Source organism: Spermophilus citellus (assembly GCF_964194105.1).
Source record: "Spermophilus citellus genome assembly, chromosome: 3".
Taxonomy (NCBI): Eukaryota; Metazoa; Chordata; class Mammalia; order Rodentia; family Sciuridae; genus Spermophilus; species Spermophilus citellus.
The window spans coordinates 116,609,796-116,633,919 of NC_138184.1; the positions used below are offsets into that span (position 1 = coordinate 116,609,796).

At 48.1% G+C, this 24,124-nt stretch overlaps 1 protein-coding gene across 4 annotated transcripts in view; it reads left to right on the forward strand.

Annotated features, from left to right (window-relative positions):
• Positions 1–23,747, forward strand: part of NF2 (NF2, moesin-ezrin-radixin like (MERLIN) tumor suppressor) — an 87,071-nt gene extending 63,324 nt beyond the window's left edge. Inside the window, exons 12-17 of one of the 4 annotated variants that reach the window (XM_081285729.1) lie at positions 523–740; positions 2,221–2,326; positions 5,117–5,244; positions 7,817–7,982; positions 9,694–9,753; positions 20,529–23,747. In XM_081285729.1, coding sequence (XP_081141855.1) covers positions 523–740; positions 2,221–2,326; positions 5,117–5,244; positions 7,817–7,982; positions 9,694–9,729 — 654 coding nt within the window. In that variant the 3' untranslated portion in view covers positions 9,730–9,753; positions 20,529–23,747. Of the gene's footprint in view, positions 1–522; positions 741–2,220; positions 2,327–5,116; positions 5,245–7,816; positions 7,983–9,693; positions 9,822–20,528 lie in introns of those variants that run through there. The other 3 variants (XM_081285728.1, XM_081285727.1, XM_081285730.1) reach the window with 3 other exon arrangements.
• The last annotated feature ends 377 nt before the right edge of the window (positions 23,748–24,124 follow it).

A 24,124-nucleotide genomic window follows, 5' to 3' on the forward strand; every position in this document is an offset into this window, starting at 1 on the left:
CTCGTCCAGCCTTCCTCTTGTTTCTTTTCTTTTCTTGGTCATGATGGGGTACCAGAGATTGAATCCAGGGTCATTCAACCACTGAGCAATATCCTAGCCCTTTTTGTTTTAAGTCAGGGTCTTGTTTAAGTTGCTTAGGGCCTTACTAAGTTGCTGAAGCTGGCTTTGAACTTGCAATCCTCCTGCCTCAGCCTCCCGGCCTCTTCTAGTTTGGAACTACTGATTTAAAGAGAAAGAAGTACAATGTTTAAGTTGTTTTTCTCCCTCATAAAGCATCAGCCTTAGTTGAACTGGGTACTCAAAAAAAGTGCCCTTTCTTTTTGTTTCTCACTGGTGGAGCCCAAAAGGCTCTTCTAAATATTTGGGCGATGTGACATATCATCTGTTGCATGAGTGCTGCTGAGGAGATACTTGGTGACAGGGCCCGAGGAGTCCAAGACTGGTTCTTGCTGACCTGCATGTTCCGGGGCAGATCTGGGCAGGAGGTAGGAACCCAGTCCAGCTGAGCACACTCCTCTCTAGATGCGGTCAGAGGAGACAGCAGACCTGTTGGCTGAAAAGGCCCAGATCACCGAGGAAGAGGCCAAACTCTTGGCCCAGAAAGCCGCAGAGGCAGAGCAGGAGATGCAGCGCATTAAGGCCACAGCCATTCGGACAGAGGAAGAGAAGCGCCTCATGGAGCAGAAGGTGCTGGAGGCTGAGGTGCTAGCACTGAAGATGGCTGAGGAGTCAGAGAGGAGGTGAGGGGGGGTGTCCTGGAAATTTGGGCCTGGCTAAGGGACTCTCTCTCCTTGAGCTGGGTGGCAGCCATCCTCAAGCTGCTTTTCCATTGTGGGACAAGGATGGGGATATTCCTTCCTGGACAGGGTTGGGTAGCTGAAGCTGTTGGAAGGACCCAGAAACAGTTTTTTTTTTTTTTTTCTTTTGCTGAGTAGACCTCTCTGGTCCTGCATCTGTGATAAACCCCTGTCTATCTGATAATCATTTTTGCAAGAGAACTTCTGAGCATCTCCAGACTGCTTTTAGTCAAGGAAATTAAAAAAGTCATTTTTGTATTTAAAAAAATGTGGTTCTTTCCTCCTTTTTATTTGGGATGGTGGTGGTGATGTGGGAAAACAGAGGCTATTTACCTTGAAAGGGAAATTAGGCATCTGAAGTCCCAGCAGCCTTCTTAGTAGATAGTGGGGAGAGGGAGGCAGGGTTCTCCTTGGGACCAAGTTGGGAACTGTTGAAGGGAACTGCTGTTGTCTGTACTTCTCAGAAACTATTCTAGGATCTGGATTGTTCTGCAGCCTTCAGATAAACTCTGGAACATTCCCCACAGCATCTGGCTGTATTGATTTAGAACACTTGAATCTGGCTCTTAGGCACCAAGGTTCATTCACTACGATTTTCCCCATCACTCTTTGCGTGTCATTCTGGAGAAATGGTTCCTGGTGGCTGGCCCTGTCCTGGCCCCCTTTCTTTCTATGTTGGTCACATTTGCTGTGAGTGTTGGATCTCAGTATGGGTCCCCACAACAGGCCTCACATGCTGCCCCCAACATGTGTCCTTTAGGGTGGGGATCTGCACCAAGAAGCAGTTGCCCTCAGTGGCAGATTTGATCTTCCTGCCTGAGGAAAGTGGGTGCTTAACCTGTGACTCTTTTACTTGCAGCCTGTGAAGAAACATTCTTTCCTATTTTTGCCCTTTATGGTCCAGTATAAGACTTTTTTGGGGAAAAAAAAAAAGACTTTTGCTCTCCTGTGTACTTCCTTTGCCCTGCCCACTGTCACCCAGAAATAAGCAAATGTGCCTCTTGCTCCTCCCCAACTTCCTACCTTCCTCTGTCTCCACCTATTACAGAGGTTTTGTTTTGTGTTTTTGATTTTGTTATGAGATGGGATCTTGCTATGTTGCCCAGGGCTTAACTGATCCTCCTGCCTCAGCCTCCTGAGTAGCTGGGACTACAGATATGTGCCTCTGTACCTGGCTGGCTTGCAGAACTCCTTGTTTGGCTCTTCTCCCCACTGGCTTCTCTCCCAGTCTAGAGTTACCAATTGAAATAAATAATGCCCAGGAATGTTGACCTTGCTTTGGGAGTTCTGACTTCCTATAAATGTCACTGTTATCCTCAGAGTTAACCCATGTCCCTCCTCTCTAGGTACTGAGTGAGAGTAGGGGTATGCTCTTTCTACCTATTCTTTTCTGTGGAGCTTACATCTCCTCCTTCCTTTGCAGGGCCAAGGAGGCAGATCAGTTGAAGCAGGACCTGCAGGAAGCCCGTGAGGCGGAGCGAAGAGCCAAGCAGAAGCTTCTGGAAATCGCCACCAAGCCCACATACCCGGTGAGCCTGGTGGAGGCTGCCATCCTGTGATTGCTTTAGAGACCTGGTGATTTCCTGTCCCTCCCAGCCCTTGGTTCATTTGACAGTACCTTCAGGGTGACCATTCAAGTGAACACATGATCGAATGCAGTCGGGAGGGGCTTTTGGCCTTGGACTAGTTATTTACCTCTCTGATTAGCTAGATAACCAGATAAAAGACAGTAACATAGATAATGGGCAAAAGGGCCTTCTCCAGTTCTGGAATTTACTTCAGAGTGAATAACTGCCATGCAAGAACCAGCTGCCAACCTCAGTTTTGTGGACAGGGCGACAGACTTCTTCTAAATTGGGCCACAAAGTAAATAGAAGCTGCTTCCCTTCCTTTCCTCTGTGCAATCTTCTCAGCAAACTTTCTTTGCATACCTGTTCTGTGTCCACATAATACCACACACGTGGAAATCTGTATCCAGATAGATGTGCACAGGTACGCAGAATACAGCCCAGCCTTGGAGGCAGGAGAGGCTCAAGATAGCATCTGAGCTGAGTCTTGGGGTGGGAGCAGGGACTATCCAGATGGGAAAGAGACAATAGAATGTTCTGGGCAAAAACACAGGTGCACCCACAGCACAAACACACAGTCCATTCACGTGCATGGCACCAACACACACACTGCACATTCAAGTACACAGTACACATACATACACTGTGTGTGCTTTCATAGCACGTTCACACATAGACAGATGCAGGTGGGGCACAAGAGACAAGCTGCTTGGGGTTTGGGATGAGGGATGTGGGAGCAGTTTGCTGTTGTCTTTTACTGTGTTAACACCCACCCTAAGCCAACTGTGTGGCTCCAAACAACCATTCATTATACCTCTCACAGCATGGTGAATTGATTTGGCTTAATGTCTCAGGTTGTCTGGGGTGGTCACAGGTTACACAGAGACTGGGGTCACCTTGAAGGCTCAGCTGGGCCCTCAGGATATGTGTGTTTAAAACTTACATTGGGGCAAGCTATTCTAAGATATACCTCTTAGCAATAAACCCTGAAGGAGATCATATCATTTTTTAAAAATATTTTTTAGTTGTAGTTGGACACAACACCTTTTATTTTATTTATTTATCTTTATGTGGTGCTGAGGATCAAACCCAGCGCCTCACACGTGGTAGACAGCGCTCTACTGCTGAGCCACAACCCCAGCCCCCCCCCCATCAGTTTTGTAATCACATTTTATGGTACAGATAGGTTGTAATTTATCTAACCAGTTCCTTATGGTTGGGTATTTAGTCTGTTTCAATATCCCTGAATGCATATCTTCATACATACATGTGTGGCTATATTGGTAGAATAAATTCATGTAAATAGAGTTGGGTGGTCAGATATTCAATTTTGGTGTGCTTCGATGAGGTTGTGCCAGTTTCTGCTCTCTCCAGTGATGTGGCAGCCAATGCTTATCCTTTCTGGAAGTTTTTATGAAGTATGACTTATATAGAGAGAAGTACCCAAATTGTGGCTGAACATGATGAATTTTCATAAAACAACCCATGTACCCTACATTCAGATCAGAAAACAGAATGTGTTTTGGACCCTCACTAAACGCCACTTCTGACATCCTCCAGACACCCTGCCTTAGGCCTTGTTATTGTCACAGATGAACATTTTGAGGCTCCATTCTTCCCCAGACACCATCCTGGACTCAATACAGGATCCAAGGATAAAAAAGAGAAGGATCCTACCTACAGGAAACTTGCAGACAATAGAAAACAGAATACACAGCCAAAAAAGAATCTTTCAGGGCAGAATTACTGAAAAGGCCCATTACAGAGTTCCCCGCAGTGTTAAGGGACAACATAGTGAGAGACTGATGGATTTAAGAAAGTCCTTGAAAGAGGCACAAGGAGAAAGGGCACAAGGAGAAGTGACACAGATAGGCATGAGTACAAAGATGGAGAGGCAACATGGCTCAAGGGACAATAAATAGTAGCATTTACGATTTAATAGGGTGAATAGAGGGAAGTAGGGAGGTAGACTGGGGCTGTGTTTTAGAGATCTCTATGCTCTGGGATGAGAAAGTCCTAAACCAAATCTAATGACTTCATTCTATACTTTAAGCCATCCTCCAACTCCGTTTTCTGAGTCCCAGACCCCCAGCAAGCTGGCAGAGTCTGGTCTTGGCCAGTTTCCTCCCTGTCTCCCCATATACCTCTGCACACACCCAGCACTCTGGCTGGACACTCTCTGCCTTACCCACTGATGTGCCTCTTACCTGGTACCCTTCTCCTTCTGGCATATTCTGATTCCAACAGAAGCAGCATTTCTTATAGCACACCTCCTAGCCCTCCTGGCCTCTGTTCACTCCTTGGCTACAGTGTTTATCTTATTTAACTGTGAGGATTTGTGAACACATCTGTTTCCTGAATAAGACCTGCAGCTGCTCAGAGCCAGGGATGCTGTCTTGTTCTATGTGTCTCCGGCTCTTAGCACAGGGCCTGGGAGTTTCCTAAATGAAAAAATGAATGGGTGGGCTGGGGTTGTAGCTCAGTGGTAGAGCACTTGCCTGGCACGCGTGAGGCATTGGGTTTGATTCTCAGCATCGCATACAAATAAATAAAGGTCTTCAACAACTAAAAAAAAAAATTTTTTAAGTGAATGGGAGTTTGTGTTTGATTCAGCTGAGCCTGAGAACAGTCAAATGTGAGGGGAAGAGGAATGATTTTCCTATCTGTGGGACCATTCACCTGGCAGTATTGAGTGTGGAGGGTTTGTTCTTGTATAACTGAAACCTCCTAATCTGAGCTTTTTCATTATAGCCCATGAACCCAATTCCAGCACCGTTGCCTCCTGACATACCAAGCTTCAACCTCATTGGTGACAGCCTGTCTTTCGACTTCAAGGATACTGACATGAAGCGACTTTCCATGGAAATAGAGAAAGAAAAGTATGTAGCCCCCTGTGCCCTGCTTGGGGCAGCCATGAACAAGAGTCAGTGGATGTGAGCCTAGGGACACAAAGGGTTGCTGTGGCAGCCTGTCACTAACTCCTGCAAAGATTTGCTCTGTTGTCATATACTAGAGGATGAGTTTCCTAATTAGAAATTAAAGACGACATATCAGCAGTCAATTTTACAGGATAAAAATAACACTTGATTGGTGGCTTGGAATTTATAGTGGCTCAAAACCTCAACTGAAGAATAGGACTGGCCAGGCACAGTGGTAAAAGGACCGGGCACGTAATACATGCAAGGCCCTGCGTTCAATCCCTAGAACTGAAAAACAAAAAAAGAACAGGACTACTTTGACCAGGGTCTCTAAGTCAGACTGCTGCTGTTCCTGTCCTAGTAGGCTGTGGTTTTCACCTGGTCACATTCTCCAGTGACTCAGATCTGTGTTGGTTCCCATGGCCAGAATAAAGAGAAGAGAAGAAACTCCGGCAAAAGTCTCAGGAAAGCCAGTGGCTGGAATGGGCCAGCTCTGCTGCATTGGGCAGCCCTGAGTGGAGTTCTGGCATGGCCTGACCACAGCAGCTTCTGCCAAGCTGCCCTCCACCCCTAACACCATGTGAAGGAGTTAGAGGGTGGGGCCCAGCTTCCTAACACCTTCAGACTGGTGACCTGGTTTCAAGACATGAATTTTGGGAAGTCAATAGACAAATGTAGATTAGACATAGGGGTCATGCTGCACAGGAAGGCAAAGTGAGGGAGCCCTCATTCCCAGAGCTGGAGGTAAACTGGTTAATGATGCCACGGCTGTCAGAGAACAATCACAATAGCTACTACACTTTATCAGGTTATTTGAGATTTTTGTGTCATTTAATTCCTGCTAACAATCATCACACTGACATCAAAGGTTTTTGTGTTCCCATTTTATAATGGCTTGGTTTAATGAGCTCACCAAGCATCATGCAGCTGGAGGAGCAGACCAGTGGTTGAAAACCCTCACCCATGTGTGGCATCCTCAGGATAAGCCTCTGGGAAAGTGCCTTCATGGAGTCCAGCAAGCCAGGCTCTCTTTCTCTTCAGTCCCTCATATTCAGGGGACAGCAAAGAAGCCAGTGACCGAGAGCCTCTTATGGAAGCATCTGCTGTCTGCACTCCTTTCACTCTTGTCCAGCTGTGCATATTTATGTGGTTGTGATCCATGTGAGGCTACATCCTGTTCTGTGTCCCGCTGTTTTATAGTTTGTATTTTCTTACTGTCTTAGTGTGTTTGGCTGCTATAACAAAATACCTGAGGCTGGGTGGCTTATAAACAGAAGAAATTTATTTATCACAGTTCTGGAGGCTGGGAAATCCAAGATCAAGGCACTGTCAAACAGAGTGTGAGAGCCCACACAGGTGGCGCCTTCTTGCTGTGTTTTCATGTGGTGCACTCACATGTACCAGAGGACTCTCTGGAGTCTCTTATGTAAGGACACAAATCCCATGATGAGAGTGCCACCCTTCTGATCTAATCACCTTCCAAAGGCTCCACCTTCTAACACCTTCCCATTGGTGATCTGGTTTTAAGAGGTGAATTTGGGTAAGTCAGTCACAGACATTCATTGTGTGTGTGTGTGTGTGTGTGTGTGTGTTTGTTTATCGATCTACTCTAATTTTTTCTATCTATCTATTAATCAATCGTGCTGGGGATTGAGCCGGGGCCTCTAGCACTTGTTACTCTTGCACATATTGGTAGAGCCCATCTTCTAGCCATGGTTATCCCTTCAGAAGCCTCCTTCACATATGTGTTGCATAGTTTTCCAGACCATTCCCTTGTCATTGGACTCTTCAAAGGCAATTCCTAGATTTTTACCATTTTACATACTGTTGCTCAGTGTACCTACTTGCAGGTGGGGGTGGAGAGCTTCCTCTCCTGGTGTTGGCTGAGTGAGCTTCTGTCCTCCTTAGGAGAGGAAGTCTGAGAATAAGTGGGGCATTATGGTCTATCAGAAGAGATCATTTGAATTACTTCTTCAAGAATGGCTGAGACAAAGAGTGTTTGCGGTGATAGGAATCTTGTTTTTTTTTGTGCAAAACTGAAATCTATGTATGACGAATAGTAATTGTAGAGTGTTCTATAAGAATTTACAGAGGGCTTTCTTTCCTATACTTTGTGTGTGTGTGAGATACTGGGGATTGAACCGAGGGGCACTTTACCACTGAGCTATAGCCCCAGCCCTTTTAATTTTAATTTTTTATTTTAAGATATGGTCTCACTAAGTTGCTGAGGCTAGCTCGGAACTTGGGATCCTCCTGCCTCAGCCTCCTGCATTGTTGGGATTACAGATGTGTACCACCATGCCAAGCTCCTGTACTTTGTTTAATCCTGACCATATAGCCCTGTGATCATTATTCCAATTTTACCAATGAGGAAACAGATTCATTCATTGCATTTAAGTGACCAGCCCAAGCTCCCATGGCTGGCCTATGAATGACCTTAGACCCTGGCTGTGCAGCTTGTGGGTCACAAACCATCTCACCTATGCCTCAGGGTTCACCTGTGCCCTGATCCACAGTGTCCTCTTGCCTACAGAGTGGAATATATGGAGAAGAGCAAGCATCTCCAGGAGCAGCTTAATGAGCTCAAGACAGAAATCGAGGCCTTGAAACTAAAAGAAAGGGAAACAGCTTTGGATATTCTGCACAATGAGAATTCGGACAGAGGTGGCACCAGCAGCAAGCACAATACCATTAAAAAGGTACCCAGTCTCTTGGCTTTTACTGATCAGGACATTCATTAGCGAAATGTGAGGTTGGCATCTTGTTTCCTCAGGAGGCGAGTCATTAGATTGTTGTCATTTTTTTACATGTACTTAGTTGAGGAAATTTTTCAACTCCTGCCAGAAAAGGAATTTAATCTACCAGCGACCGTGAACCCACTGGCTTGATGGAAGTGAAACTTGTGTTAAAAGCTCTGATGAGATGAATCCCTGTTAGAAGATGGGTTTTGATTCATCATTGAGCACTAAGCGGTTCTGTCTTTTAAGCCAAGGGGAGTTATGCCCAGGGAACTGCCTTGCTTAATGAGAAGGCACAATGAAGAATGGAGTCCCCTCTAGTCTTTTTGCATTTTTAAGTGGCAAGGACTTGATAGAGAAACCATATTCTGAATTTTCAACTTTTTTCATACTTGAATTACCTAAGAGAACATTAATGTTTTAAAAAATGAGCTTTCATCTACGAGGCTCACAGTAGCCCGTCTTCCTTGCCTGATATTTGGAGCTCTCGGCATTTTAGATATTTAGAAGTTAAGTTCCATACATATTATCAGCCCAAGAGCGTAACTCCCTTATATAGGCAAAGCAAAAGGTCTTTACCAGCCAGTTAATGCTCTGTTTTTAACTGATAGCATAGGATCAGGTTTTACTATAAAATAGGTGTGTGGGTTTTTTTTATTTTTGATTATTTTTAATTTTTTTTGTACTGGGGATTGAACTCAGGGGTACTTTACCACTGAGTATATCCTCACCCTTTTTTTGTTTTTAATTTTTTTGAAACAGGGTCTAACTAAGTTGCTTTAGGGCCTTGCTAAATTGCTGAGGCTGGCCTCAGATTTGCAATCCTCCTGCCTCAGTCTCCCTAGTTGCTGGGATTACAGACATGAGCCACTGTATCCAGCTTAAAATAGGTGTTATTAAAATAAGATTGTTTATTGGGTTTAGATGATCTTAGAATTCATTGATCTGGTTCAAGTTTTACTCTTTACCTTTAAAATGTTCTCTAAAATGGTCTCCCAGTTTAAGGACTGTCTCTGTTTTCAGTGGTTAAGCTGTGACTGAATCTGCCTGTCATCAGTGATGGGTACAGTAGAGAAGTGGGAGCACTTCTCTCTAATGACTCCAGTTACAATTGGCACCAGGTAGAGAATCACTTTTAATAGCATAACCTAGAAGGAAAGGCATTTCCACGTTCTTTGTTCTTTCCTCTGGTTTCTGTCCTTTCTTGGATATCCCTTCTAAAACAGTTATTAAAGTGGTTTCCCTTTTTTTGTGTGCGGTGCTGGGGATTGAACCAGGCAAGCACACTACCACTGAGCCATATCCCTAGCCCAAATGAAGTTATTAAAAAGTTAAAAGGAGGCCTCTATCACTAAGCAAAGAGGTAAAACGATGATTGGGCCAATGAGCTAGTCCACTTTGAGGGAGCTTCCTCAGACCCCACCCCACGCTCTTTTCACCTGAGCACCGAAAGCGGTCTCCTCTTTGCCACTGCTGCTGTAGTGAGCTGGACCTTCAGCCACGAGAACTTGGAGTGCTGAAGTTAGAGAGACCTGTTTTCAAGCCATTAAAACAAGCGAAGTCACTCATCATTATTTCAGGCCTGTCTGAGCATTTTGCAAATGGCACATGTGGCATTGTTGATATCACAGGGTATGTTTTTGTTTTTCTTCATTTTATTTTGCTGGTTTAGCCTCAAGCCCAAGGCAGAAGACCTATCTGCATTTGAGCCCTCAAAGTAGGTTATTCCCAGGTACTCTGTCTGTGGTGATGGTACTGCCCTCTGTGATACTAACCCATGCATGAGCTTGCCTGTCTCTGTCCTCGGGCCACCAGGAGCCCTCCTGAGGGCAGGTGAGACCTGGGTACTGGCCACAGCATGCTTTGATCTGAGAGCAGGCGTCCACTTTGTGGGGCCAGGCCAGTCTCCAGAGCCCAGATGGCTGCCTTGTTCTGAAGAGCATGTCACGGGACTATAGGACTGGTTGTCCTTCCCATCTGTGTCATTGTTGGGCTGGGAAAGGTCATGGCTTCTTGTCCAGTCAGGTCTGTCTAAAAGCCCTTTGTCTTGGTGATGTACTCCTTCGATAAATAACCCTAGCATGGAAGTGGGGCCAATTCCGGTGCTTTCCAGACTGTCTCTCTAACTAAAGATCACAACCTATCATGTGGTGGTAAGCTCTGCAGGCCTGTGGCCACACCTGGCAGCTTCTGGTCATGAAAGGGAGGGGTCACCCACGCTCACTCATTTTCCTTTAGAGCTTTCCCATTCTGTACAGACCCCTTTTCTTTTCAAGTGCAGCAAACTCAGAGCATAGGGGCTTCATCTCTCAGTCTGGTGGGCTGTCTGTCCCATCTCAGCTCTTAAGGCAGCTTAGCTTCAACTTCTCTGCAGTGTGGAGTGGGGCTGTGCTCCGGGTGATCTCACATTGGAACAGTCCTGTTGCAGGCACCCAGAAGATGAGCGATCAGTGGTTGTTTAGTGAATTAATGGAATGATTGCTGCTTATTCTTCCAATGCCTAGGTGGTGAAGAGAATTTATTTTGTCTGGTAATAAAATAACATCCTGCCCCTGCTTCTCACCTAATCCCCAGTCACGCCCATGCCAGTAAGCCCTGCACTGTCCGACAGGGATATAATATGTGTCCATTGGCGTCCTCATTTAGTCGGGTAGAATAAGTTAATCGGAAATTTCTACCAAAAATAAGATCTGGCATAAGATAGATCATATTTATAGTCATTATCTTAGCAAGAGAAGTTAGCTATTAAAGTTCCAGATAGATCTTTAATAAGATGGATTAGAGCTGTCAATGGTTCCAAGAATCCATGGCATGAACCCTGATTTGGGTGTAACTTGAGCCCTGATTGATTTTGAAAACTATTTCTTTCATGCTTCACATTGGTGTTGATATCCTGACACACACCAGTGTGTGTTTGGAGCAGAACAGTTATGACCAGCATCAGAATGGGCAAGCCAGGGGGATTTCTGTCCAAGTGGTGACCCCATGCAACTAGTACCACAGGGACCCACCATGGTTTCTAAACTTTGGTTAAACAGGAACAAACAGAAAATTATGATTCATTTCAGCCTATACTTTCAGTTTTTCTCTGCATATGATCATACTGTTCATCTGAATATGATTTTATCCTCCTTCTATAATGATGCAGAATATTTAAATGCTCCAGTTTACTAAACTGTTTTTTTGTCAGGGGTTGGGGCGGTGGTGGACCAGGGATTGAACTCAGGGACACTTGACCACTGAGCCATATCCCCAGTTCTTTTTGTATTTTATTTAGAGACAGGATCTCACCAAGTTAATAATGCCTCACTAAGTTGCTAAGGCTGGCTTTGAACTTGCAATCCTCTCCTGCCTCAGCCTCTCGAGTTGCTGTGATGACAGGTGTGCACCACCATGCCCAGCCAATATCCTAAATTTTAGCCATAAGTTCTCATTGAATTTTTATTATAAATAATTTGAAGTTACATTTTTTAGTCAAATTTGTACCATTTCTAGAATAAATAGTCAGGTCCCCCAAAATGATTTTGTCAATGGAGGACTGAGTATTCAACTATGGTCCCTTAAGAGTGCATCACCTAGTGACATCATAGCAGTTTGTTTGTGTAAGCACATTCTATAATTTTCACTCAGTGACAAAATCACCTAACAACACATTTCTCACAATGTGTCTCCATCATTAAGCTATGAGGAACTGTATATGGAAGCATTCATTCATTCATTCGCTTAATGTCTTCTTGTGAACTTGTTTTTAAACATGTTGTCAAGCTCTAGATAATCAAGAATTCTGTTTAATCACGGGTTAATAAAATGTGGACTTCGCTTATTTATTTATTTGTGGTACTGGGGATGGAACTCAGAAGCACTCTAACACTAGGCTACATCCCCAGCCCTTTTGATTTTTTTTTTTGAGACATGATTTTGATAATTTGCTGAGGGTCTTACTAAGTTGCCAAGGCTGGCCTGGAACTTGTGATCCTCCTGCCTCAGGCTCCCAAGTCACTGGGGTTACAGGTGTGCACTGCCACGCCTGGCAGTCTGCCTTTTAATAAGACTGTACTCTCAGCATCACTGGATTACATATTGGTGGTTTTTGCTGCACTCAAAATTTGAGGCATGCTCCATTTTCTAGACTTTGGTGGTCCCTGTGACTGGTGACTCCATGACCAGCCAGATATCTGTGCAAAGGTAGCTCTGAAGTCTTGCCTACCACAGGGTGAACTAATGCAAGCCTAGCAGAGAAGAAGTGCCACCTCAGGCTTTGGAAATGTGAGTACCTAGATGTCGAAGGCAGAGTTCCATCTAGAATATCTGGAGATGAGAGATGGAAAGACCAGTGCTGACTTGCAGAGTTTCCTAAACGTTTCTTAACCTGGGTCCAAACCAGCCTATTGGGGTTTTTATTTTATTTTAGTGATTTTAGATCTTAGATTTCAATGGAAGAATGGTTTTCTCACCTACTGCAGTCCAGGTATATAATATTCCTCCTCCTTGTTGAGAAGTTCAGTGTCCGGTATGGTTCAAGTAGTTCCCACAGGGGCTATGGAAAGCTGAAGCTAATTTAAGTGTTACCGTGATCCCTTAGGAATGCTGAGAGGCTATGACAGTTGGTTACTCAGGGTTTTACCATTGCTCTGCCACTTCTTTTTCTATAATTTTTCCTCTCTTGAGAGGAATAAAGCCAGGTACAAGGGTATACGCCTGTAATCCCAGCTACTTAGGAGGCTGAGGCAGGAGGATCACAAGTTTGATACCAACCTCACCAACTTAGCAAGGCCCTAAGCAACTTAGTGAGACCCTGTCTTAAAATAGTAAATAAAAATGGTTGGCTCAGTGGTAAAACACCTCTGGGTTCAATCCCTAATATGAAAACACACACACACACACCACACTGGGGAACCTGGATTTGTTTCGTTGTCCAAGGGAGCTACACATGTTACTGGCATCAGCCAGACTTGGGTGGGGGTGGGGCACATAGGATTCCTTGAGTCCTGAGTGCTTTGCCCTCAGATCCGCAGTGCTAATGCAGGAGCTGTGCTCAGGTTGGGGTTTAGCTGTGCTGCCACAACCTGGAGATAAAAACATGGTCCCAGACCATGCACATTTCATGGTCTTGCTGTCATCCTCTTTCAAGAGACTGGTTTCAGTCTCTTGGTCCTGCGCTGGCCCAAGGTGCCAGCAAACAAGTGATAATTTTTCCATGGTCTCAAATGGAGCAGAGGATTTCAAAGAAATCAACAGATGAGAAGTTATGAGGGTTGTGAGGCTTAGAAAGCTTATTTTATTAGCTTTATAATCAGATCATCTAGGTCCAGCTGTGGTTCCCACTGAGGGAAGAGACGGAACCAGAGGAGGCTTGACATTCATGGGAAGCTCAGCTCCCACTCCTTGATCAGAAAGACATAAAAGTCCAATGTCATCTTCAATTTCTGCTGAATCCCCTTGGAGATTCAGGGCTGGCGAAGTGAAGTAGAACACTCCAGACACTCAGGGAAGTGATAAATCACAGAGAGAGAGTGAATATGCGTGAAAGGCATCTCCCACAATTAAAACAAGCAGCCAGAGCCTCCCTAGTGACCCCTGGTGTACATCACCAGCCTCAAAGATGGATGCTAAGTAATTCATGTTTAATACGTGGTTCCTATGTCCAGCCGTCCTTATGACCCTGTAGGCCACTGCATTAGGAACTGGGCTTCTTGTTTGGTACAGCATCCTTGGCCCTGACACAAAAGGCAGCAAACTGGCTTCTCAGTTCCAGAACCTTCCCTTTGTTGTTGTGTTCAAAGGAGGAGGGAAGAAAGAGGAGTGTGGACTGGGGTGAGAGCAAGTTGTGGGCATTGCACACCCAGAAAAAATTACAGTGGCCACCCAGACTCAGCTCCCGGCTCTGTAGGAGCACATGGAAGGCATTAGGAGTCATTGGCTGATGTTAGGAGGGCTCCTCCTAGATGTGACACTGTGGGCCTGTCCCTGAAGGCCATTCCTAAAAATATGCACACAGTTTTCTTGCTTGTTTCTGGTAACACTCTCAAGAGAAAATTGTGTGTGTGTGTGTGTGTGTGTGTGTGTGTGTGTGTGTGTACACATGTGTGCGCACATGCATGCAATACTGGGGATTGAGCCCTGGGGCACTCTACCATGAAACTATGTCCCCAGCTCTTTTTATTTTTTATTTTAAGACAGGGTCTAAGTAAGTGGCTGAGACCTTGAACTTGTGCTCCTAGAATTACAAGCACGCACCACTGCACCCATCTCAATAGCGGATTCTATTGGCCTCTTTTCCAAAGGATGTCAATCCAAGCCTGGTTTTGGTCAAGATGCTTTACCCAGTCAAGCAGTTGTTCTTTAGGAGGTGTTGAGCCTACAAACTGCCTTGCTAGCCTAGGATATTTTATGACTATTTGGAAGTGCCTGAGGCCATTATTGGGCCTTATTTGATGCAGTAAAACATCCCATTTGGCCCCTGGGCTCTGAAGATATGTTTCAGTGCGGCTCTCCACGGGCATCTGATTTGCTGCTGCAACAGTGGGAGGGAAGAGCTGGGATGCAAACTCATTCTGCTGGCTCAAGGTTCCGTTCTTATGAGCCTTGCCATGATTTCTCTTTTGAGATTGGCAATTTAAAAGTGACATGAGTATTTCTGGACCTCTTTCCTAAGGCTCTTGCTCTCAGGGCTCAGTAGACACCATTTAGCCTCCACCTGCCCAGTGAGGTGAAGCAAGCCTATTAGTCCATTTGTCAGATGGAAGAACAAAGTAGCAAAAGGCCCTACCAGCCTCACAGCGGCAGCTGAAGACACGGACAGACACATTTCCAGACATCTTTCTGCTGCCTTAGGTCCCTAAAGGATTAATACACAATAGGGCCCCCTGGGTTTTCCTGGGAACATTTCTTTTTAGAGCTAATACCAAATTGGATTTGTTTGTTGGGATGGACGTGGCTTTTCATTCCACCCCTGTTTAGAAATAAGCGTGCAGACAGCCCTGTCCCTGTGCTCATCACCAGATGGCATTTGGGTGCAAGCCATCCCTAGCAAGACTGCAGAAGAGCTTCATCTGGCCACTTTATAGCAGCAACCCCCTTCAGCAGCCCTACCCCTCTTTGGCTCCAGTTTAGAAGGGGGGCTGCTTACCACACCCCAAACCAAAGACTAGATTGGAATTTCCTGCTCCTAGATGTGGCTGCCACCTTTCTGCTCCAGAGTCTGCTTCCCCCCTGTGGATCCTTATGCCAAACAATCTGCATGTCCTTTTGTATCTTCGCTGTCCCTTGCTCCTTCATTTTCAATATGTAGTGGCGGAGAGGAAGTATAACATGATTTTAGAGCCTGCATTTCAATTTCACTGCATTTTTATGGGACTAGCAGAGTCTTCGTGCCAGGAGTTATTAGGTTAGTATCTAAAATGGGTTCAGTGCTATTGGCATTATTGTTTAAGATGAATTAGATAGCCCCCTCCCCCTTCCTTACCCCCCCTCTCTTGGGATGAGTGGATTGAGGCGAGGCCCCCAGAAACTAGTTGAAGGAATCCTGGAACTCTGATTAGTTTTGTTCTTCCAGCTTAAATGTAGAGCTTCCTTTCTCCACTACTGATAGCCCAAGTGGCTCTCTGTCCTACCCACCCCTCCACCCCCTTTTGCTTTAGGAACAAGATTATCACAATGCGGCCTTGTGAATCAATTTTCTCTCTGTGCTGATGAAAGTGTAATTCATTCTTAATCAAGCAGCCTTGCCGCTGCAGGCTCCGTGCCGGAATACATTTAGTTACCTTCCCATCACTTTGAGAAACAGTCCCCTAAAAGGACTTTTAGAGGAGAACTAGAGGAATTGGCAGCCCGCCAGCACTGTGGGTCTCCAGCAGGGGGCACTCTTAGGAGCGATTTTTAAGGAGCTGTGCTTCCACGTGGGCCACCAAGAAGGTGAGAGTGCTTGTCACAGATACCTTCCAGGCTTGCTGTCTCCAGGCCCTGGGGACATTTCTCCAGAGCATCTTGATGGGCTGCTGTCACATAGCAGTGAGCAAGAGCCGGCTGCATCAGATTGCATGCCTGGGTTAAGGAGACCCAGCTGGCGACCAGGTCCTCTTCTAGGGCTGGGAGGAGCCGGCCTCCTGTCTTACAAGGAGACAGATTTGTCTCCTGAATCTGAACTGGTTTAAATTGGGTGTAAGGGCCATTTTTGTCGTATCACATAGTTTGTGGAACAAAAGGAGGCCTTGATCTGCTGAGTGGCTTCCTTTCCTATTCTTCCACAGCTTGGCAGCTGTCACAAACAACTGGTTGTTTGATGGAGCAGAAGGTAGGATGAAAGGTGATTGTGACAGGGTCAAGTCTGTGGATGCTGGGTAGGAGGTAAGAGCCAGCCTCGCAGGTGGATCAGAGGCCCCATAAGATTTAAAAAAAAAAAAAAAAAAGCCCTATAGATCTGCCACAAAGGAAAGGAAGTCATTCTCTTCAGAATGGACTTGGATTAGTGACAGACTTGAACAACTGGTTCTGTCAAGAGAAGACTTAATTCCTCCTGTGTTATTCACATGGCTGATTCTAATCAGATGTGAAGAGACAGCTGGAAGAGAGCAGCAGGTCAGCCTGGGGCCTGGTGAGAGATTTGGTGTTCTTTTAGTCATCTTTAGGAAACTGGCAAGAGCACTTTGGGTTGGAGACTTTGAGCAGGATCCTCGTGGTTTACAGTCTTACCAAAGGAGCAGGGTTTGACTGCTAGGCCTCCCGTGGTTGGATTTGACTATGAATTCTGAAGGACAGTGCTGGGAGGACATGGTCACCATTCATGTGCAGCAGAGCTCTGCTCACTTCTCAGAAGGAGTCGAAGGAGGTCCATAAGACTGGGAGGCCCCACAGATGCAGCCATTGTCAACTGGATCCTGGTTGTGTATCCGTAAGCTGAGGTCGTTCTTTTCCCTAATTGCTGAAATGCAAAGACCTCTTCTGGGTGACCTTCTAGATACACTGCAGTGTGCACATATAGCCCACTTCTGCCTGGAGACTTCCCCCCAGCAGGCAAGGCTGGGAACAGGCAAGCTATTGCTGTGTTGCCAAAGGGAGCACAAACATCTTTTCTTGAAATTCTGGTGACAAGTGGGACTCATGGGGCTTCTTCAGTTCTCAACTCACAGTGCAACATAGGACAAGGCGAGGGCCTTCGCAGGATCATCTCCATGGTGTCTTGTGGCTCTGTCAAGCAGAGATGTTGCTGTGTTGTGCAGAGACAGCCAGGCTGGCCACCAGGCAGTAAGACAGACTAAGTATCACCATGGGCTGGTGAATCTTGGAGTGCAAGAGCCACAGGGAAACCAAGAAGCTTTTTTTTAGCTGGTTTTTTTTGAGTGGAAGAAGACCCAAAGTTTGTTTTGTGCCACTTTCTCTGAGTCTTTGCCTTCTCTTTTATGCTTCTGCTGCAACTCTGCTGTAAATGTGACAGTAAGCTTTCCAGAACAGACCCTGTAGTGGCAAAGGCTCCCACAGGTGAGGGGTGTGCCCTGCAGGGAGCACAGTTGGCAGAAGCAGTGGGCAGTGGTGGGAGGGAAGGGGCTCCTGAGTTATCTGGAGGAAAGAGGCCCAAAGCCTTTCCACACAGAACCTCATGTCGCTGCTGCCTCCCCCTGTGTTCTCCTGGTCCTGCCAGGAAGAGGGCATTTGATGTCTAAGATGAAGAATGCTGTGGGGGGAACTAGGCAGAGGCCATGGTGGGGCCTGGAAGGGTTCCTAGCCCTGGGGAGTAAGCGCGCATTATGAATTCCTCAGACGTTGGGGTTCCTAGTGGAATTGGAAATTGCCAGAACTGTAGTGTGAACTTGGAAGATGGGGGCTGCAGCAGCCAGGTCTGCCTGTGGGTGGCAACCACAGGAGACTCCCCTTGCCCTCCGTCTGCCACCCTCAGTGACCCATGATGCCATGTCTGAGCCACCTCTGGCCAGTGAGCCTAACCGCCTCAGGACCTTTTGGACAACTGTGATGCCCTCTCTCTCTCTTGCATGGTCAGAATATCAACTTTACTGCAAGCCTTTCCTTTCTGTGAAGCTGAAGACAAATTCCTGGTCTGGCAAGAGAAGAGGTGGGCTGAGCCCTGCCCTGCAGCAGGGGTGGACACTGATTGGGAAGTGGCCCGCCCACCAAAGAGCGCTTAGCCTCCTAACAAGCACATGCTTGAGTAACTGGAATCTGGCGCTACCAGCGCTGCCAAAACCCTCCCCTGGCACCTCGAGGGGACAGCCAGCACACTCTCTGGTAGAGGATCCAGGAATTCTTGGAGCCAGCATTGTGCAAACGGGCAGGAGGCTCTCGGAGGCCCCCACAGCCTGGGCTCCCTGCCTGGGGAAGTAGCCAGGCCTCTGGGGCAGCGCTTGCCCTGTCTCAGAGGCCATGACCCTGCCTTTGCCTGCAGCCCTTCCTGACAAGCACTCTGCTCTGCTGCCCCCGGGAGGAGAGGAGCCAGCGCTGGGGGAGGGAAGGAACGTGATGCTGCTATTAGTAATAACAGCTGCCAGGCTCTCAGCACGTGCCAGGAGTGGCGCTGAGAGCTTCACAAGCGTTTCCCAGTTCCCTGCAGGTCCCCTGTGAGGAAGGGCCTGCCACACCCTGCATGTGCTGGGAACTGAGGCCAGAGGGATTCAGTGACCCACCCAGGGCCACCCAGCTGGTCAATGGGCCACATGGGCCTTGGGTCAGCCGTGCTTATGTTTGACTCAAAGTGGCTGTGAGCATGGCTTTGTCCCCTACAGGGCCTCTGCCCTCTAAGGAGCCTTCTGAGGTCTTCTCAGAAGTGTGGGGGAAGCCAGAGTGGAAATGTGGGTACACACCATTTGATTCCAACCCTGAGCTGAGAGGGGTTTTGTCCCAGAAGTTCTCTGGCAATTGAATCTGTCTTTCTGGTTACCCTCCTGGTTCCCATTATCACAGGGCACACAATTGCTGGCCCTTCTCTGATGGCACTGAGGGAGAAGCCCATCCACACGCAGCTCCCTTCTGGAGTGAGTTCCATTTCAGCAAAGAAAAGCTGTCTCCATTCCCATCAGAAGTGGGCTTCCAAAGGGCTTCTGGAATTGGTTCCACTGAAGGAAACGGCTCAGATGCCTCCCTGCATTCCGCTTGTTAGTCGGGAACTTCAAGGCCAAAAGATTTGGCAGGATTTAAAGAGTCGGCTCTCAAGCTGTCTCATTTTGAGCTCGCTAATGCTGCCTGTCTTTTGATGGTGAAGTGGTTGGTTTGGAGTCTCCCTCCCGTGCCCTTTGTAGAGCCCTGGGTAAGACTGAGGGCTCTTCAGATTTGGAGATGGCCTGAGGTTGGAGGGTGAGGAGGGCATGACCAGCTAGCCTGCCCCATGGCTTACTTCCGAGTAGAGAGACTCAGAGGTTAAGGGTGTTCCCTGGGCCCCCCCCCACCGCCCCGAGAGCTGAGGGTGGAGCGGGTTCGCCTGGGCCTTTCTCAGCTCCTTGCGGAGCTCCTGCCTTCCCCCTATCTTGCCACTTAACTGTCATTACAATTCACATTATTCACTCAACATGCTCTGCGCTCCTACCCAATGCCACGCACTAAACTAAACGTTTTGGGGATATGAAGATGGACTCCCTGCTGTCCCTTTGCCATCTCTCCTATAGAAAGTTCTGGAGCTAAATCTAGAATGCACGGTCTTGCCCCAGTGGGTCTATTTCAGGAGCAGAACAGGGCATCAGGAAGACACTTGTGCCAGATCCTTCTGTTTGGGGAAAAGGCTACCAAGTGGCCTCAGAGTCAGGGACTCAGGAAGCACAAACTCTACCATGCTCAGAGTGTGGCCCCTGATCCACCTCTCCCCTTCTGAGCTTCTCTGACGCCATTCTTCTTGGGCAGTGTTCTTCCTGGGAAGACCTGACAGTTGATGGCCAGAATGCTGCCCATATACACTGTCCCCTCTGCCTGTCCCACATGGGGAAACTGCTGCCTCCGTGCTCATCAGGAGACATCCCTCTCAGCTCCTCAAAGCAGGTCTGCTTTGAGGCCACTAGGAGCAGAAGGGACAAGCCCTTCCTTGTCTAACCCGGGCCTGCCTTCCCCAAGTATGGTTTGCCTTACCTGGGAGTCAGGACTGAGAGGTTTGCCCTGCTGAGCTGGGTCTTCCTGGTCCAGAAATGATAAGAATCCCAGGCTGGTGTTGCTGTAGATACCACAGAGGTGACATCTCAGTCTTTTGTAGACAAGAATATATGAGAATCTGGTAAAATATCTAGGGACCCTTATCTTCTATGAAATGGCAACGCTGATGACATTTTCTTGCTAACATGGCTTCTGCCCACCATCCATGCCTCCTGGCATGTCCTCCTTTGTCACCTAATTTGAAAGCTGGGGCAAGTCTGGAATCCTATTTGAACTTGACCACCAGCCTCTTGAACATCTCCTTGAACAAGCCTCCCCGTCACTCCAGACCACCTTTGAGGTTAGTCCGTGCAACAGGAAGGGATCCCACATAAAAGGACAGAAACACACTGCCCCTTTCACTTCTTCTCTGCTCTCTTACAGCTCACTTTGCAGAGTGCCAAGTCTCGAGTGGCCTTCTTTGAAGAGCTCTAACAAGTGACCGGGCCACCCCAGGATCTGCCACTTCTGCTGCTTCTGGCACCAGCGGGATGGGTCCAACACCATGGAAACCACCCCTAGGGGCTACCTGGGGGCTCCTGTGGGAGCTCCAGAATTTCCCCCAGCTTAGTGGAGAGCCCAGCCCCCTTCATGTGCAATTGCCTTTGAACTACGACCCTGCAGAGATTTCTCTCATGGCGTTCTAGTTCTCCTGACCTGCGACTTTAATTTTTTTGAGAAGTGTTTGTCCTTTTTTGTCTTATGTGGGATCCCATACTTCCTCTGTTCCAGCACCATGGTGTGTGTGTGTATGTGTGTCTGTCTCTGTCTGCCTGCCTGCCTGCCTGCCCAGCGCTGACCTCCAGAGCCTTGTCTGGGAAATGGTTGTAGGGAGTGAAGTGCAGAGGCCGCCTAGAGGCCAGGAGGCTAGTCTTGCTACTCCACCCTGCTCAGGGTTCCGGGACGTCCCTGCCCTCCACAGGCGAGGACCTGGCACAGTGAAGCAGTAGGCCTGGCTGTGCTGGGGGCCCAGAGCCGCCTGTTGCCACACGTCAGCGGTGAGCTTGCCTGAAGCTCGGGACCCGCAAAGCGATGAGTCCTCAGCGAGGCAGCGCCGAGACAGTGCCGGCTGCCAGCTGCTGGGACAGGCAGGCCAGCTGCGACTGGGGAGACTCGGGGAAGAAGCTGTGATGAATGGCCACCAGCCAGCCGAGCGACTGGGAGGCAAATAGAGCAGTGTAGGGATCTGACGGTACAGTGTTCACTGCCCCCACAGCCACCCCAGCCCTGGTCAGAGAGGCAGGTGGGAGCCACATGTGTCTTCCCTGTCCCCCTGCCTATGGAGGATGGGGGGCTTCCTGGTCATGTTCTCATCAGTGCCTGGAACCCCAGGCATGACCAGGAGTGTGGGGGGTGCTCCATGAGCTCCGAGGCCCCACAGGTACTTCTAGCTGTTCTAACACCACGCTTCAGAGCCTAGTCCTCCTGCCTCACCCCTCCTCTAGGCCACATGCCAGCAGGACCTTCACTTATACCTGGGCTTCATTTTGCTGTTTCTTTGTACCCCCCCCACCACCGAAGCCCCTTTATTTTGTGTCCCCTTGAGGGCCCAGCGAGGTCTCTCTCATCCCTTCCAGCTGGCGCCTGACTCAGGTGTCCACTCGAAGTCGGTGCTCACACAGGTGCCTGGCAGCACTCACCCCATGACTCACTCACTCCAGGGTCTGGGGCCACCTCGGATCCTTTTCTCCATGACTCCTGTTGCAGCTGAGGCCAACCAGGGCCCTTAGGTCCTAACACCTAGGCCTTAACGCAGGGCAGGTGATATGTCTTAATCAGGGAAAAGACACTTATTAACTGAAGACAGATGAGGGCCTCGAGATGTCCCGAGGGCAGAGGCCATCTCAGGTGATTCCATTTGGTTTTGAGGAACTGAGACTCGCTGGTGAGATCCGGCTTTGTTTCCACTGTCAGGCTGATCTAACAATGTCCTGGGCTGGCTGCCCCCTTCTTGAGCCACCTTGCCCCTAGGAAGCCAGCTCTGGACACTCAGGGAGGGACTCCAGTCTAGAATCTGAAAGCAGATGGCTGTGGCAGATAGGGAGAGTCCTCGGGAGCTGAAGCCTTGGGCATTTGCAAAGTCAGGTCTGGCTTTTGTGCCTTGCTCTGTCTTCTTGGGTGTAAAACCCATCCCTGAATTTCTACCAGGACTTACTTTCCTCCCGATCTGTAAATTTAATCTTTAACAGTGGCTGTGGGGCACAGGAGCATGATAGTCGTTTATAAAAATGATGTCGGGCTGTGTTTTTAATTTAACTGCTGTGTGTATCTCTGAAGTCCAAGAAATGCCAAGCCATGTGGCCACGCTGAGCTATGGCCACCTGGGGCCCAGCTGACCCAGGAAGGAGGGCCTGCCAGTGACACTAACAGCCAGAAGCCCTTCGGCCCTCTCTGGAGGGAGAAGATGGGGTCCTCAGAATGTTGAGCCCCAGTAGAAGGAGGAAGAATGAAAGCAGCGCTTGGTTTTCAGAGACTTGTGCCTTAGCCGAGGTGACTGTTCTGTCTAGTGAGTTTTTGTTTTCTGGTTTGTTTAGGGGGGTGGTCTTTTTGGTGCCGGGGATTGAACTCGGGGGGGCACTGGACCACTGAGCCCCATCCCCAGCCCTATTTTGTATTTTATTTAGAGACAGGGTCTCACTGAGTTGCTTAGGGCCTTGCTTTTTGCTGAGGCTGGCTTTGACCTCATGATCCTCCTGCCTCAGCCTCCTGAGAGTTTTTTTGTTTTTGTTTGTTTGTTTTGGGTACTGGGAATTGAATCCAGGAGTACTTTACCACTGAGCTAAGTCCTCAGTCCTTTATTGTTTTTCTTTTGAGACAGGGTCTTGCTAAGTTGCCAAAGCTGGCCTCGAACTTGCAATCCTCCTGCCAGAGCTTCCTGACTCTGGGGTTATAGTCGTGTGCCACCACGCCTGGCTCTGGTGAGCATTTTGTAGAGCTTGGGAGCTTGTCAAGTAAGGAAGTCTCGGAAGTTCATAGAGAGCAAGGTTCTGGCCATGATTATTTCACTACCAGTGCTTCTGGTGGCTTTTAGGCAGAAGTGCCACCAATACTGAAAGCAGTCATGAAGTCACTGCCCAGCTCGGGACTCTGTGAGGTCATGCTGTTGGCCCATAGCCGTTCCCACATGTTTAATTGAGGCCCCACCCCAGCCACAGCAGCACTCTGACCCGTGGTCACCCCCCATTATTCATGCACCTGCCAGGCCTTGCTAGACAACGCCCTGTGGCATTACATAACATTTTGTGAGTGACTGTTCTGTCATCTTGGGGGACAGGTTTCTCGCTCTCTTTCTCTTTTTCAAAAGTCCAGAGGCTGACAACCAGCGACAGTGACTAAGTGTTCCTCCCTGACAGGGCTGGGGCCTCACAGCCCCTGGCGGAGCAGCCTTGGCAAGGATTCAGTCTCTCCCAGTGGCCCTGGGGCCAAGCCGGCCCTCGTGGGATTCCAGGGACGCTGCATCCATTTTCAGAGATGTCAAGCAGCACTTCTTCCTGTAGGGCCTGACTCACACCTCCTGTCAGGACCAGACCTTGGAAGGCTTTTTCCTATTCTGGGGACTGTTGTAATTTAAGTGATTGTTTTAATAAAAATTCTAAGCTCTAACAGTTTGTCACGGGCTTCCTCGGTTTGCTTGTCGCTCAAACTATTGAGGTGGCAAGACCAGGGCTGGGTGGTGGGGCCTGCTTTTGTGGTTCCATGAGGACAAGAGCTGTCTTCCCTCCCCCGACTGCCCGGATTTCACCTCTGGCTCCTCTTCTCTGAGGGCCAGGGATCACCTGCTTGTGGCATTGTCTCTAACAACCCCTTCACCTAGGGACTCTTCCTGTGGATCACACTGAGGTGTGGGAAGGGCCCTGCTTGTCCTCAACTCCAGACCTGAGAATAGGGCACTGGAGTGGGGAATCCCTCTAGGCACTTCTGCTTCTAGGGTTTATAACTCTGGGCTCTGGAAAGTGGGGGGACACATAGAGCCATGAGGA